Source organism: Phallusia mammillata, chromosome 1 (genome assembly GCF_965637545.1).
Source record: "Phallusia mammillata chromosome 1, kaPhaMamm4.hap1.1, whole genome shotgun sequence".
Classification (NCBI taxonomy): domain Eukaryota; kingdom Metazoa; phylum Chordata; class Ascidiacea; order Phlebobranchia; family Ascidiidae; genus Phallusia; species Phallusia mammillata.
In genome coordinates, this window is record NC_137252.1 from 11,976,957 (window position 1) to 11,990,200 (window position 13,244).

The 13,244-nt window shown below is 37.6% G+C and overlaps 4 protein-coding genes across 4 annotated transcripts; 1 reads left to right on the forward strand and 3 right to left on the reverse strand.

The window, feature by feature from the left end:
• Position 1: 1 nt before the first annotated feature.
• On the reverse strand, positions 2 to 988 carry LOC145229060 (F-box only protein 48-like). The gene is made up of 3 exons (XM_080094317.1): positions 704 to 988; positions 502 to 618; positions 2 to 446 (listed from the first exon to the last, which is right to left on the reverse strand). Exons 1-3 carry the CDS (start codon positions 827 to 829, stop codon positions 282 to 284), a joined length of 408 nt encoding a protein of 135 aa, XP_079950443.1. The 5' UTR covers positions 830 to 988; the 3' UTR covers positions 2 to 281.
• A 555-nt stretch (positions 989 to 1,543) lies between these two features.
• On the forward strand, positions 1,544 to 3,526 carry LOC145229050 (vacuolar protein sorting-associated protein VTA1 homolog). The gene has a single exon (XM_080094306.1). The coding sequence runs from the start codon at positions 1,618 to 1,620 to the stop codon at positions 2,470 to 2,472; it is 855 nt and encodes a 284-aa protein (XP_079950432.1). The 5' UTR covers positions 1,544 to 1,617; the 3' UTR covers positions 2,473 to 3,526.
• On the reverse strand, positions 2,914 to 3,754 carry LOC145229068 (uncharacterized). Its single transcript, XM_080094329.1, has 2 exons — positions 3,387 to 3,754; positions 2,914 to 3,242 (listed from the first exon to the last, which is right to left on the reverse strand). The coding sequence occupies exons 1-2, from the start codon at positions 3,639 to 3,641 to the stop codon at positions 3,189 to 3,191; spliced, it is 309 nt and encodes a 102-aa protein (XP_079950455.1). The 5' UTR covers positions 3,642 to 3,754; the 3' UTR covers positions 2,914 to 3,188.
• Positions 3,755 to 7,475: 3,721 nt separating this feature from the next.
• Positions 7,476 to 13,167, reverse strand: LOC145204313 (ferroptosis suppressor protein 1-like). The gene is made up of 8 exons (XM_080076810.1): positions 12,897 to 13,167; positions 12,135 to 12,253; positions 11,856 to 11,981; positions 11,305 to 11,397; positions 11,085 to 11,193; positions 9,408 to 9,560; positions 8,833 to 9,033; positions 7,476 to 8,311 (listed from the first exon to the last, which is right to left on the reverse strand). The coding sequence occupies exons 1-8, from the start codon at positions 13,078 to 13,080 to the stop codon at positions 8,157 to 8,159; spliced, it is 1,140 nt and encodes a 379-aa protein (XP_079932936.1). The 5' UTR covers positions 13,081 to 13,167; the 3' UTR covers positions 7,476 to 8,156.
• Between the last annotated feature and the right edge of the window lie 77 nt (positions 13,168 to 13,244).

The window sequence follows — 13,244 nt, forward strand, 5'->3', positions numbered from 1 at the left end:
CTTTTGACATTTGGCCAAGCAGGCTTAGTTTGTATTATGTTGCATTCACTGTATAAAAAGCATAACACCATAAAGCATTTAAAAGTACAGTATTGGAAAACAAAACTACCACACAAACACTACATTTTTTAAATATGGAACTTATACAACATAAGACAAGTAGGGTGTACAAAAGCAAAGTAATACAACATAGTAAACCAGTATCTTGAGAAGTGCAACAGACAGTACTATAATGTTAAACAGATGCAACACAGTACTGCATTTGGGTGACATTCATGTAGCTATCGTGCCAGCTCCACTTGCAAAATATCACCCCAATCGTCTTTAGAAAATTGACACTTGGAATTTGTATTTTCCAAGTCCTTGTATGATGTTATCTGTGCAAATGTTCCTTTAATCCATTGGGATTTACATCTTTGCGTTCGGTACTTCTGTTCCACCAAAACCTACAATTAAGACTTGCATTAAAGTAGGACATACAATACAGTTCCAAATCGTTACCTTCCAATGTCTGGCGCTTCGGGGTACGTTGTCAAATTCAGCGTTGTACAACCCTTTGTACAAGTTTCTCCATACATGACTCGACTCGTTTATCAAACAATACCAGTTTTGCGAAACCTTAAAAAACATGTTGCTTGGTAAATCTAACAGAGCACTTCAATACAAAGTTTTTGTCCACTAAAGAACACGACTACAAACAAACCTGTGTGGATTTGCAAACACTGCAAATATCCATACTGGAGAAAATCTCTTCCGATAGATGTTCCGGGAGCAACGTCGTAAAGTCATTACTGTTGTTGTCGTATTGCTCTGGAACGTCAAACACCATCTTGACTTACAATTCTGTCTCTGCAGAACCACTTTGTATAATACGCTACAACAGCCGTTGGGCGAGTTGTTTGTTGTGAATGATCAGCTGACTGGTATTTAAACCATGACGTCACAAACGTTGTTTATTATTTTCCTTTTAGATTTCTTATTTCACCACCGAATAAGTAATTGACATCCGGCGCAGTAATAATCTACTAAACTAAATAGAATATATTTTTTTTTAATAAAGCTGTCAAAAGAGTCCCTATTAAAATTTTGTCAGGTTTCGTCAACACATACCTTTGACTAAAAGTTACTTCTGCTGGTATAGTTTTACGTTTGTAAAACAAAGTTGTTTGTGGGTTGGTACGCAGTTCAACAAGAGTTAAAAGTCCATTAAATTTTTACAAAGGTATATTTTTAGGACGGTACGTATTGTCACGGGTTCTTGTGAATTTCTCCCAGTGTTTGATTTTTTCTTACGGCTGCGGTCCGGATTAGGCAACTTCAGAAATTAGTTTGGGTTTGTCATTTTTGATGTTTTACGCACCTCAAGTAAAATTAAGGGTTTTCAACTGTAAATATTTTGGATTGATCTATTTGTTAAACAATCCTAAGTAGTTATTTACAATCTTCCAAACATTAGAATAGAATATAGATGTTGGTTGTCCTATTGAAGGCTAAAATATCTACTTACAGTTAACATTGGACCTAATTACTTTACTACAGATGAACTGCTAATACTGTTTTGTTTGGTTTCAACTGATAAGACGTAGGTTCTGTCTGTGACTTAAATACTAACCAAGAATGGAAAGTCTTTTGCCTATTCCTGCATTTTTAAAATCCATCCGACCCTATGTAAAAGTTGCTATTGAAATCAATCGACAAGACAAACTTGTATCCTATTACTGCTGTTACTATGCTTTGCAAGTTGGACTTAAAACTCAGTACAAGACAAGCCCAGAATCAAAGTTGTATCTTACAAAACTAATGGGCTTTCAAGAAAATTTGCACAAAGAAATTAAGGCTGATCCAGAACTAAATGAAGGTTTAGATGACATGACAGGGCAAGCTGTTGTTGAGGCTGCGGCAAACAAACTATTCAACTGGGCTGATGGACAGGATAGAAAATCCATCTTTAACAAACAAGTTGTAAAAAGCTTCTACACTTCATCAATACTTTTTGATGTCCTAGATGTCTTTAAAGAGGAGACTTCTGATGAAATTAAAACACAGCACAAATATGCTCGATGGAAGGCTACTTACATTCATAACTGCCTGAAAAATAATGAAACTCCTCAACCAGGTCCCATAGGTGAATTTGAAGATGAGTTTGGTTCTGTTGGTGTCTCCCAAGGAGAGCAACCATCAACATCTCACAGTGACAGTGGTGGTACTTCTGGAGGAGGCTATGTTGCTCCTGAAATGTCAGCTCAACCGATGCCAGCACCACGAAAGCAGTCTGCACCAGAGCCAGAAGAAACTCAATATGCAGATACTGTGCCCACAGCACAGTCTGGTGCTAATCTGACACAAAAAGACTTCAGTGATGCTGAAAAGTTATGCAAATATGCTGGAAGTGCTCTTCAGTACAAAGATGTCGCAACAGCTACAGACTATTTGGAGAAATGCCTTCGCTTGCTGCGAACAGGCAAGCAGTAGTTTTCTTCAAGATGCCCATAATCAAATGTAAATAAATATATATCCTGTACTGATGCATTTCATAACATTGTGTATGTTTATCTACTGTTTGAAACTGCTTGAAAACTTCTCAAGGTACCAGTACTGAGTATGTTTTTGTTTTAGTCTTATTACATACCAAGATACATCACTGTTAACCTTATAGGTTGATATTATACCTGACAGCAACAGCTATATATATATCACTATTGCTTGAACATTTTTTAAAGGACAACAACTGCATAAACTTTCAACACAACCTGTGGAAATATTTGTGGACTGTTTGTGTTAGTCAGTTCTGTTTTGGACACTTCATCAAGCACAGCCCTGACAATGCAATAACATACAATATTTTGTATTGAATCCATTTTCAGTCTTTTGTACTCCTTGAAAGTATTTAGCAATACAAAACAAACACTGATGTTGAACATTTTTTAAACGATAAAATTATATTTGCCAAATGTAAAAAATACACCAAAAGTATAAAAACTAGTAAAAAAAATAATCCTACACAACCACATTAGTATTTAAAAAATTAAATCATGCATCTCCTAGCAACAACAGTAGTTGATTTTATTACATTTTGATGATTGTCGTTTGCAAAAAAAACACCCTCATAGCATTGTTAGAGTTAACTGCAATTCAAAAACCACAGATGCCTGCTAGTGAGCCCACTTCTCATTTTCAAGGCTCTTTATTTACTTCTTGGCTTCAGTTACATTCCTTACATTTTCAAACAGTGATTCCATATCCTGCAACATTTTATACATGTAGATATTATCCAAGGCAGCAACATTAGCAAAACTTATGTGCAACAAGGTTTGATAAAAGAGTATTGTTTCAGGCTTAAAATGCTTTTAGCAGTTTTGTAATATACCAGAATTTTTTGTACAAACCTTTAGATTTTGAAGTTCAGATAACAAATTTGAATGTGATGCTAGAGTTTTTTCATATGCACTCTCAGGAATTTCTAGTGGTGTTTGATTTGGTTCAGGTTTGTAACTTTTTAACTCCTCAATAAATGTTTCTGACGCTGCCCGGTCAAGTTTTGCAAGTTGTTGTGGATAGGTCTTTCGTAAGTTTGCTATCTCAAATTGCAAATCATAGATGGCTGCCTTGTTTAGGATGTTGGTGTAATTTTCTTGATTCATCAGCGTTGTTTATGTTTACAGCCTATAACGTTAAGCTTCTTTCTGGCATAAGTGAATGTTGTATTTAATTTGCTTTTGATAAATGCTAAACCTGGTAAACAGAAGTTTTAGTAGTATGTTAGGATAAACATGTATAAAAAAATCTCATTAACTTACATCATTTACGGTTACGTGATTGACTGGACAGAAGACTACCGTATTTACTCGATTGTAAGCCGCCCTCGTATGTTGAGGTGTAAAAAATAATATAAGCCAGTGGTCGGCAACCGCCGGTACCGGTCCGCGAGGAGTTCGTTACCGGGCCGTATAATTTTTCACGTTAAATGCTATAAAACATTTTGCCCATGTATCCCGGGCATGATAAACTAATTTAAGCGTTTTTATAGCTATATATTTGTAGTTTTTTGAAGACCGGTCCGCGATAAAATTTTAGTTGTAAAACCGGTCCGCAGTGCAAAAAAGGTTGCCGACCCCTGATATAAGCCCAAGCCGCCGCTTACAATGGAGTAAATACGGTATCTTAAACCTGTCAATCAATTACAAAATAAAGTTTAAAAACAGGCCAAAACGGATGAGGGAAAGGGCTTGCTACGTTTAGGTTTTATTACCAGAAATTATTTCCAGATGTAATTTATAATCTTTTACAATTACAAAACATTAATGAATTGTTTTACAAAAAAAACTGAGCGATTATTACAGTGAAAATATCATAAACTTTTTCTGGGGAATTGACAGGTTTCATTGGCGGTTGAGTGAAACTCAAAAGGGCGTCAATCAACTGGAAGTGGGTCACGGTCCATTTGGTCCCTTGTCTTATAAATAAAGTATTTTGCTCGTCATTGAACAGTAGGTGTGCGTAAAACTAATTGTGTTTTGCTGCGTGAAAGCCGAACCTGTACATACCAGAAGGAGGACAGCAGATTCCAGCACACTACAGCCATATTTTTGGTCCCGCCGACATATTTCGGTTATAACAGCATGCATCTTTATGCAATTACGTTTTGTGTATTTATGATTAAACAAATATACGAATCCCGAATTCAAAGTAGGGATGGCCCGATGGTACTGTATCGGCGCCGATACCCGATGCTTCGAGCAGTATCGGTCCTCGTCCGATACTTTAGCGGTATCGGTACAAGTACCGATACTTTTCTTGAGACTTTATCATGTGTAAAATTGAAAATGAAAGGAGGCAAAAAAACAACAACCATCGGCTGTGATAAAATATTTATGGGACTACAACTAAAAAACGCGTTTGTTTTGGATTTAATGAAATAATATGACCTAAATCGCTACAGCGACTTAATGCCGCAACACGTTTTTTAGGGCCGCGTTAATTGCGAACGTCACAACGCACAAAGTTCATTGTAGACGTTTGTAAGCATAAGTTTCGAAACGGCAGGTGTTTAATTTGTATGGCCAAGTGTATTTAGACATTCCTAGTGTTATCAGTGACAAGTTATTTTCTATGCCGTTAGGTGAACTTGTAAAAAAAAGTGCTGTGTGGGATCATTTTATGAAGTGCGAAACTGATTTGTCTAAATGCACATGCAATCATTGTGGTGCAATTCTTGCCCGTGGTGGTAATAGTTCTAGGTCATGGTTAGGGATGTTTAAAGTAGAATAACTGGGTATTCTAGAATAATTGTTTCGAATCTAAAATATCAAATCCAATTCTTATGTCATGTTTAACTGTGTAGTCATTAACCTTGACAATAACGAAAGTAGACCATTTTCACACATTACAAAGCTTAACCAAAACAAAGAAAATTACTGGGAAAAAACTTAGCACAACTACATTGAAACTAAATACCCAAAAATCCACAAAGACAGAGAATTAGTAAAAAAACTTTGATGATAATAATTTCATTTAGTGGTTTTTATTGCCTTCAGTAGTAGTAACCATGTTGTGAGCATGCTGAGGTAATTAGATTTGTCTGGTTGTAAAGCACTGACATAGACTTCCTAGTGTACAGATATATAAAGTTTGTTAACTAACTGCAAAAAAGGCACCCTAGCAAACAAAGTTGTGACTTTCGGTGATTACTTTTTAAATCCCAATTAAACTACCTGCGATTTTGCAATACAAAAGTTGGCGTTAAGAAATGACCCAAACGTTATATGTTTTGGGATTCCTTCACTGTTTTGGGGATATTAACAGACAATCCCATTCTCTGCCTAAAGCCATGATCGTTAAATGTTTTTTGTTGTCAAAGTCGTAAAACAATAACGCCGGTAAGACGTTGCAAACAATAGACGCCGGAAAGACGTTGCAAAGCGCGTCGCATAAACGTAATCACGTGATCAGATGCGTAACAACAAGTGCACCAATCGTTAGTTATGCCTCCAATGCACCACCGTCGTTAGGGCGTTGTTAGCTCGCCAGCTGATTTGCCAAAGAGTCTTTACAAGACCTGGGCATTTTACGGCCTTAAGTGATTTATTAGACTGAGTGTGTTGTTAAAATACCTGTGATGGTGAAAAAACAGTTAATGTGTTAGACTCAGTGTGTTGTTACATTAACTGTGATGGGAAAACACATTACAAATACATCAGTTTGAAAATGTTTTGCTTGTTTGCAAAGTATCGGGTATCGGTATCGGATCGCAGTACTTTTGGGGTAAAATATCGGGTATCGGTATCGGTTCAAAATATTGGTATCGGGCCAACCCTAATTCAAAGGTGTCAATTTGACCACTAACGGCAACCTTCAAAACGGTCCCTTTGCCATTATTTCGAGGGCTCGCGGTCCTTAAGCCTGAATGTGTATTTCAGAAAAACGAAAGTTGATTGCAGGATTTTAGCTTATTATGTAAAAACGCATAATAATGACCCAAAGACAGCTTGTGACATCACAGACAAAACAAAAAACGTTTGCGAATAATTGCATTTTTGTTAGTTGTCATGCAACAAAGGCTATTATTTAGCAATAGAGACAGCCGATTCTCAATTCTTCTTTGATTCAAACTTATTTAATGACATAAACTGACGCCAAAAAAGATTATAATCATATAATTATAGAATTATACTTCAACCTTTTCGTGGTCCCCCCAAAATTGCCTTACGGACCCCTAAAAGACCGCGGCGTTTGCTATCATTAAGGGGGCGCTAGATAAATGAACAACTTGGGCGATTGGGCGGGGCTGGGAGAAGGTAGAGCTGTTGAAACGAAATAAAACTTTTTTAAGTCATTTTTGTCATCCAGCGACCGGTAAAAGCAAATTAGGTTAGTATTCACTGTATTGGATGTATTTTGCTACATGATTTCAATAATGATGTGCTTTTTTGTGCAAATAACAATGCTTCATTTGTCGGGACTTGTCTGCGCTTAAGAGCAAAATTTACAGGTAGCAATGGATTTGTGCTCGGCAGAACCGAGTCAGAACAAGAGTGCTCTGTGCTTCGGCGCTCGGTCGCATTAACTAAGCCGAGTGTTAGACTTGCTGCGAAACTGTACTACAAATTGTTTGCTTGACTCTTACACAATAATTTAACGGGCAAATCATTAACGGGTTTGTTGACATCACAATTAAACGTGTGATTTGTTAACTGCTGACTTACGGAAGCAGAGACTCCAAAAATAACTGTGACTGTTTTCAAAAACGTTGTGGGCTTGCCTTACACGTTACGCAGAAGGCACATCTACAGCTTAAATACGGCCCTATAAGCTACATTCCACGTTTGTCGCAAAGGGGGCATTGAAATCCACAAAAAAACACTATGTGAATGGGAGCGTTGCGTGACCGTCACAATACACCGAGCGTGATCGACGAAACGGAACAATTGCTGGTTTGGCCCATTCCTGGTACCAAGTTAAACGCAATGCACACTGTCTGCAGTTAGGGGTATCATGTTGAATTAACCCTTAGCATTTTCATATTTAAGCGCTAAAACATCAATTATCGCATTTATTTTGTACGTGAAATAAAATGTAAAATATACACCAAAAGTACGATTTTATTTTTGTTTGTTTTAAGGGGGGCGTTTATAAATTATGTAGAGTTATAGACCTAAAAGGGGCGGTACAGAAAAAAGGTTGAGAAACACTGGTTTAAAGCATTGAATTTATTCAGTATGCTTTAACCAAAATGACATATTTTCTGTGAATTTTTTTGAGCTGCACACCCCAAAAAAATGGCGTGTAAGTACATATTTAAATGCTCCAAGAATGTCTCTGTTGCAAAGATTTGGAGCACATTGAGTCAATACAAACGATAAAATGACTGAAGTATGGACAAAATGCATCAGTCAATCGCAGCAGTTAAAAAAAACAAATTAAATGATTATGTAGGCTACACATATCCAGCGGCATTGTGATAAACTTGTGAGGTCATTGTGATTTAAAACAAAAATATTACAACTTACGGGCGTGCGTTATTTTGGGCGAAGCTAATGGTCACAGCAAGCTGCTAGCGTTAGTAGAATATATGGAAGGTAGTGTAACGGACACAACGAAAAACGAAATAACACCATGCCAATGTACGAGTACATGACTCTATCCTAATACAATTTATTTCATTGTGGCGCTTTTAGACCAAAGCCAGACCATGTCTGCGCATGAAACAGGTCGTGGCCTTTCAGTTTGCTGACCATTGTCCCTCCAATCACCATTCCAAATAGCTGTCCAGCACCATTGTCCTTGCCAACTGGAACCACCATCATGAAGGAAGCTAAAAAATGAAACATTCTCGTGCAATTTTGCAATATCGCCAAAGGTTACAGCGTATCCACGGAAAATCTACTGACATCATACATCACGGCAGGCCAACAGCTAAATTTCGATAGGTGGCAGAAAGAGCACAAATACCTTTTTAAAACGATATATCTCCAGAAATGCTGACAGTTTAAAAATTCAGTAAAACTGCATGTCTTGAAACTTAGTTCCTAATCCTACCTCTCTTTTACTGCCTAATAAATTATTTAGTTCTGTGCGCCACCTATCAAAATTTAGCTAGGTCTGTCGTGAGGTATGGTGTTAGTAGCTCTACCCGTAATTACAATCGCAAATTACATAAACAATCGTAATTACAATCGCGCAGCCTCGGGTGGACAAAAATCAAGCTTTATAATTTCTTTGTTCACAATTCACATATCAAACTTGGAAATGTATAAACACGAAGACATGAAACCTTTTCTACCGTTTTACTGCAAAAGGAAAATTTATCGTTAAGTTAGCCAGCCAAACACCCACCAGTTTTGTGTGGGTTCAATTTTCCGTTGCTGGCAACAGCTTTGAAGTTATTAAAAACCAGTTTTGCCTGGAGCTGGCCTGTATAGGTCATCTTTTCCTCAGGCGAATTGTTTATGTCGCCGATGGCATAAATGTCTTCGTGACCTTTAACCCTGAGGTATTCATCGACTTGTAAAGCGCCATGTTCGGTGAGAGACGAAGCTGCAATAAAAGGCCACAAACTCGGTTTATTTAAACACAAAAGCAAGCAGTCAACGGTAGCAAAACTTAACAGAATAACAAAGCGAATTGTTAGGTTATATTTGCCCTTAGTTTAAAAGCCAACAACAAGTAAAACATAACTTGTAGGGCTAAATTAAAAGAAATATTGTATTGGACACGTTACACGTCTGTTGTGTTTATGTAATCCAAATTTGCCAATAATAACCTTCAGCTAGTTCCTGTCACAGAACGTTAATTAATCAAAATAGATTATTCCGGCAAGGGTTAAAACCCGCTAAGAAAAATCATGCCCTTCCTGTACGCTTAAAGGACCGGTATGTAAACATGCTGGTCATTACCACATTTAAACTTACCTAGTGCTTCTTTGAAGAACTCGTTGTTAAGTTTAGTTCCAGTGCATGGAATGACGATGTCGGCGGTCACCTCTTTACCGCTTTCTGTCTTCACAACTTGTCCCTCTACGTGTTCGTTCAATTTCAAATCGGAAAGGTTGCTTACCCGCTCGCCTGAAAATTTACACTTGAAATATTAGAGCAGTGTTTCTCAACATGGGGGTCAAAGCACTTTTAAGGGGTCGCAAAGACGCAACCCAACTCGGAAAGATTTAAAACAAACTTTCCCCGTGACCTCGGAAAAGATTTAAAACAAACTTTTCCTTTTAGCATAGTTACCAACAAAACGGTTTAATTTAGAATAGGTTCAACCACATTTTCAAAAATATATCTATCTATGAATGTGTTTAATTTATTTTTTCTGAAAAGCACGAAATAATGGTGACATGAGCCATAACCACAATTTTACGAGGTTTCTGTACACCTATAAGCCGAACTGCTACAGTGAAGTCTGATAGTAAATGTACGATGAACAATGTATGGTAAAAAACTTTAAATGTGTTTGTAAAAGTGGCGCATAGTGATAGAAAACCTTTAAAGGGGGTCACAAAGCAAAATAGTTGAGAACCACTGTATTAGAGCCTGTACGGTGAACAGTCATTCAAGACCAAGTCCAGCGATATGCTATGCAAAATTTCTGTTGGAAGCAATTAAGCTGAAGTATATAGACGTCAAACATATGCGGTTGTTTCTTTACCATCGTTAACCTTTCTAGTGGATTCGTAAGTCTTGCTTGTGAACCGCTTAACTGACATGTCCAAGCTAGTCCAATAGAAGATCAATATGTTAGTCGTCATAAATGTCAACAAACGCCGTTGCTCGCCACATATCGTTGTCAGGTAAAGCCTTTCTGACCCTCACTGAATGAAACAGTCCATTGATTTTAAATGTGTTAATCATTACCGAACATTTTTTTGACTAACCAAGTTATACTATAACCGTTATACATTATAGTATAACGTGTTGAAAGATGTATGTACACGGGCGTGGCCAACACACACGAAATGGCGTAAACAGCTTAGTAAATACGTGTCACGTATAGGCGCGTGCTTATCAGGGTATATGCGACTGTTAACTTTTTTGAAACTTCTGATACCCAGAGTCAACTCTCTGGTACAACATTCCGTCGCGAGTTTTATAATTTTTACCGTTCGGTGGATGGACAAAATGTGCAGAACATCGTATTGTTTGATGACCGAAAGGCAAAACGAAGTAAAGTGTACGTTACACAAATTCAACCATAAGTCCCCAGAAACTTTGTTTTGAGTTACGTCTTAGCCCAAGCCCTAGGTTTAAAAAATGACATACACCCTACTAGGTTGGCCCATGCCCACATGACACAAGTGGGTCTTCCGGCGTTTACTATCACCACACGTCGTAAGGAAGTCACGGCTTTCCCTAGTACAAGTAAAGCAGTAGGCATTGAACACGATACAAAGACGGAGAACCAATTTGGTTATAATATTTTGAACATGACACGTACCCAAACAAGAATTTTACAAACTCAAATGCAGGACCTTGCTGGTCATTTCACATGGCTTGAAGTAATATGCAGTGGTGTCTTTTGGGATCATAACTATCGCATACATGAGGTCCTGCTGGGATGCTTTCCAGCACAGTATCCCGAGGTATACTCACCAGTCATAAAAGTGATGTGTTTGTGGTTCAACACGCCGATAAGTTTCTTTTGCAAGCCTTTCGATGTTCTATGGGATACGAAGTAGTCGTGTGAATTAATGAGAGTCACCTGAAAAGATGTAGGGAATAAATATTTGTCATACGGGTCTGCGCATATAAAGGACCTTTTCAGCTACACCATTGTGATATTATTCTTTGATGTACAATAAAATACACTTACCTCTTTATCTGGGTAAGTTGTTTTTATTTCGCCAGACAGTTCCACGCCAACTGCGCCACCGCCCACCAAAACTACACGCTTTGCGTTTTTCACCTGCCAAGTTAAAGCATTTCATTTATTTCGCTATAAATTTGGATTTGATTCAATTTTTTTCGACTAATTGCTGATGCACAGAAAGAATGTAATTTGCCACCAATCGTGCCAGCGACGTTTTTGCGATTTGTTGCAATCAACGCAACACGCCTGTATAATTACCATACTGTCAAATGTCAAACATGCATGTATGCATAGCAATATCAAACAATTGCAATTTAGTTATAACTTTAAACATTGTGTCATTTGTTGTGTTAGGTTTTCAATTTAAATTACAAAGGCCATTTAAACCTAATATAATTCGTTAAAACCAACACGTTTAAAGCAATGTAAACTATTATCCAGAATTTTTGATGGTTTTATGTGGCTTTTGCTAATTTAACGCTTTTGTTACAGTTCGTGTCTCTGTAACAAGTAAAAAGCTACTGTACACTGACAACAGAACTTGTTACACTTACTTCGGTTCTGTAGTCGGCGTAAATCTTCAGCGCATCCACGGTGGAGACATTTGGATAAGCTTCTGTGACTTTGCCTGGAAATGGTGCCCTTGTACCTGTTGCGATGACCAAGTGTGTATAGGAGACCTAAAACCAGACATAGGTACTAAGTCGGTCAGTTTAAAAAGTGTATAAGGTTCTCAATACCTAATCTTCTTACATCAAATAAGTAATTAAGAATTGATCATGTGATGTTATCACGTCACACTTTTTCCGATATTTTTCTTTGTTAAAGTTTACCGTGGTACCATCTTCCAACGTAGCTTCCTTCTGTGCCGTGTTTAATCCGACAGCTTTGCCACGTTTAAAAGAATCGCCAATAAACTGATCATAGGGAAGAAAAATCTTCTTGGTGAAATCTGGTACAAATGAATACGTGTTGTTGGCTAGTCTGTCGTATTCTAGATTTCTAGAACGTTAAATAGTTGGTTGACATGTTTTTACTTCCATGAAACTCGTTATAGAGCGGCCTTCGAGTTACATTGAAGTTGACACCTGTGCCTTCGAAGCAATGAGAGAGACTCGTGTCCCAATCAAAGTGTTTAAAGCCGACCTGGCAACTGGCCCAACTTCAACAATCTAAATTATTGATACGTGCTTTGCGTTTGAAGGGGATTAGTGACTCGCAAAAATTACAGTAAGTGGTTGTCGTGTGTTTTGGCATTGGCAATTATAGTACATTTGCCCATTGAAAGTTGATTTGGACGTTTAGGCTACCGCATAGTTGCGTCGGATTTTTATTTCTTTACAAGACTAAAAATCTCAGTAAATTGATTCAGGGAATTATTCCCTGTTCTATTACCATTCTTGCTACGATTTCGACTTTTCATTGTATATACCACAAGTTGGGAAATGTTTATTTCCAGTTAAAATCAGTTGGCAATGTTAGAACTTTTGTTTCGCTAAAAAGGCCATCTTTTGTGTCTATAAAGGGCAATAAATGGATATTAAAATTTTTAAAATTGAAAAGGCTAATGGTTCTGACAAGACTATATACCTTACCTTCTTCAACCACACAACGTAGAGCTCCAATGCTATGAACCATTGCGTCTTTTGGGTCGATCATGGTCACTTTGCACAAATTACTCTTTTTTATCTTGTACGCCAGCAGTGCCCCACAGTAGCCACCGCCGACTACTACTACATGCATATTTTCCTGGTATGGCACCGAACTTCCTGACCCCATAACTGCTGGTCGTTGTTGTACAGTTTTAGCCTGTAAGTAGGTCTATGCCGTCTGCACAAATTATACGTATTTGTTGGTATTGTTGCAGAACAAAGTGTATTTGTTGCCAACGCAATTAAGTATTTGAACTGTAAAACCGACATAACTATTGATTTGTCAAAACA

Bases quoted from the DNA above. Each gene is read 5' to 3' on its own strand.
- LOC145229060 (XM_080094317.1), bottom strand. From the start codon at position 829: ATGGTGTTTGACGTTCCAGAGCAATACGACAACAACAGTAATGACTTT. The intron at 619-703 runs GTTTGTTTGTAG...ATGTTTTTTAAG, and splicing joins GTGTTTGCAAATCCACACAG to GTTTCGCAAAACTGGTATTG. The intron at 447-501 runs GTAACGATTTGG...TCTTAATTGTAG, and splicing joins GAAGCGCCAGACATTGGAAG to GTTTTGGTGGAACAGAAGTA.
- LOC145229050 (XM_080094306.1), top strand. From the start codon at position 1,618: ATGGAAAGTCTTTTGCCTATTCCTGCATTTTTAAAATCCATCCGACCC.
- LOC145229068 (XM_080094329.1), bottom strand. From the start codon at position 3,641: ATGAATCAAGAAAATTACACCAACATCCTAAACAAGGCAGCCATCTAT. The intron at 3,243-3,386 runs GTTTGTACAAAA...AAAATGTTGCAG, and splicing joins CTGAACTTCAAAATCTAAAG to GATATGGAATCACTGTTTGA.
- LOC145204313 (XM_080076810.1), bottom strand. From the start codon at position 13,080: ATGGGGTCAGGAAGTTCGGTGCCATACCAGGAAAATATGCATGTAGTA. The intron at 11,982-12,134 runs GTAAACTTTAAC...GTCTGGTTTTAG, and splicing joins CGTTGGAAGATGGTACCACG to GTCTCCTATACACACTTGGT. The intron at 11,194-11,304 runs GTAAGTGTATTT...ACATCTTTTCAG, and splicing joins CAACTTACCCAGATAAAGAG to GTGACTCTCATTAATTCACA.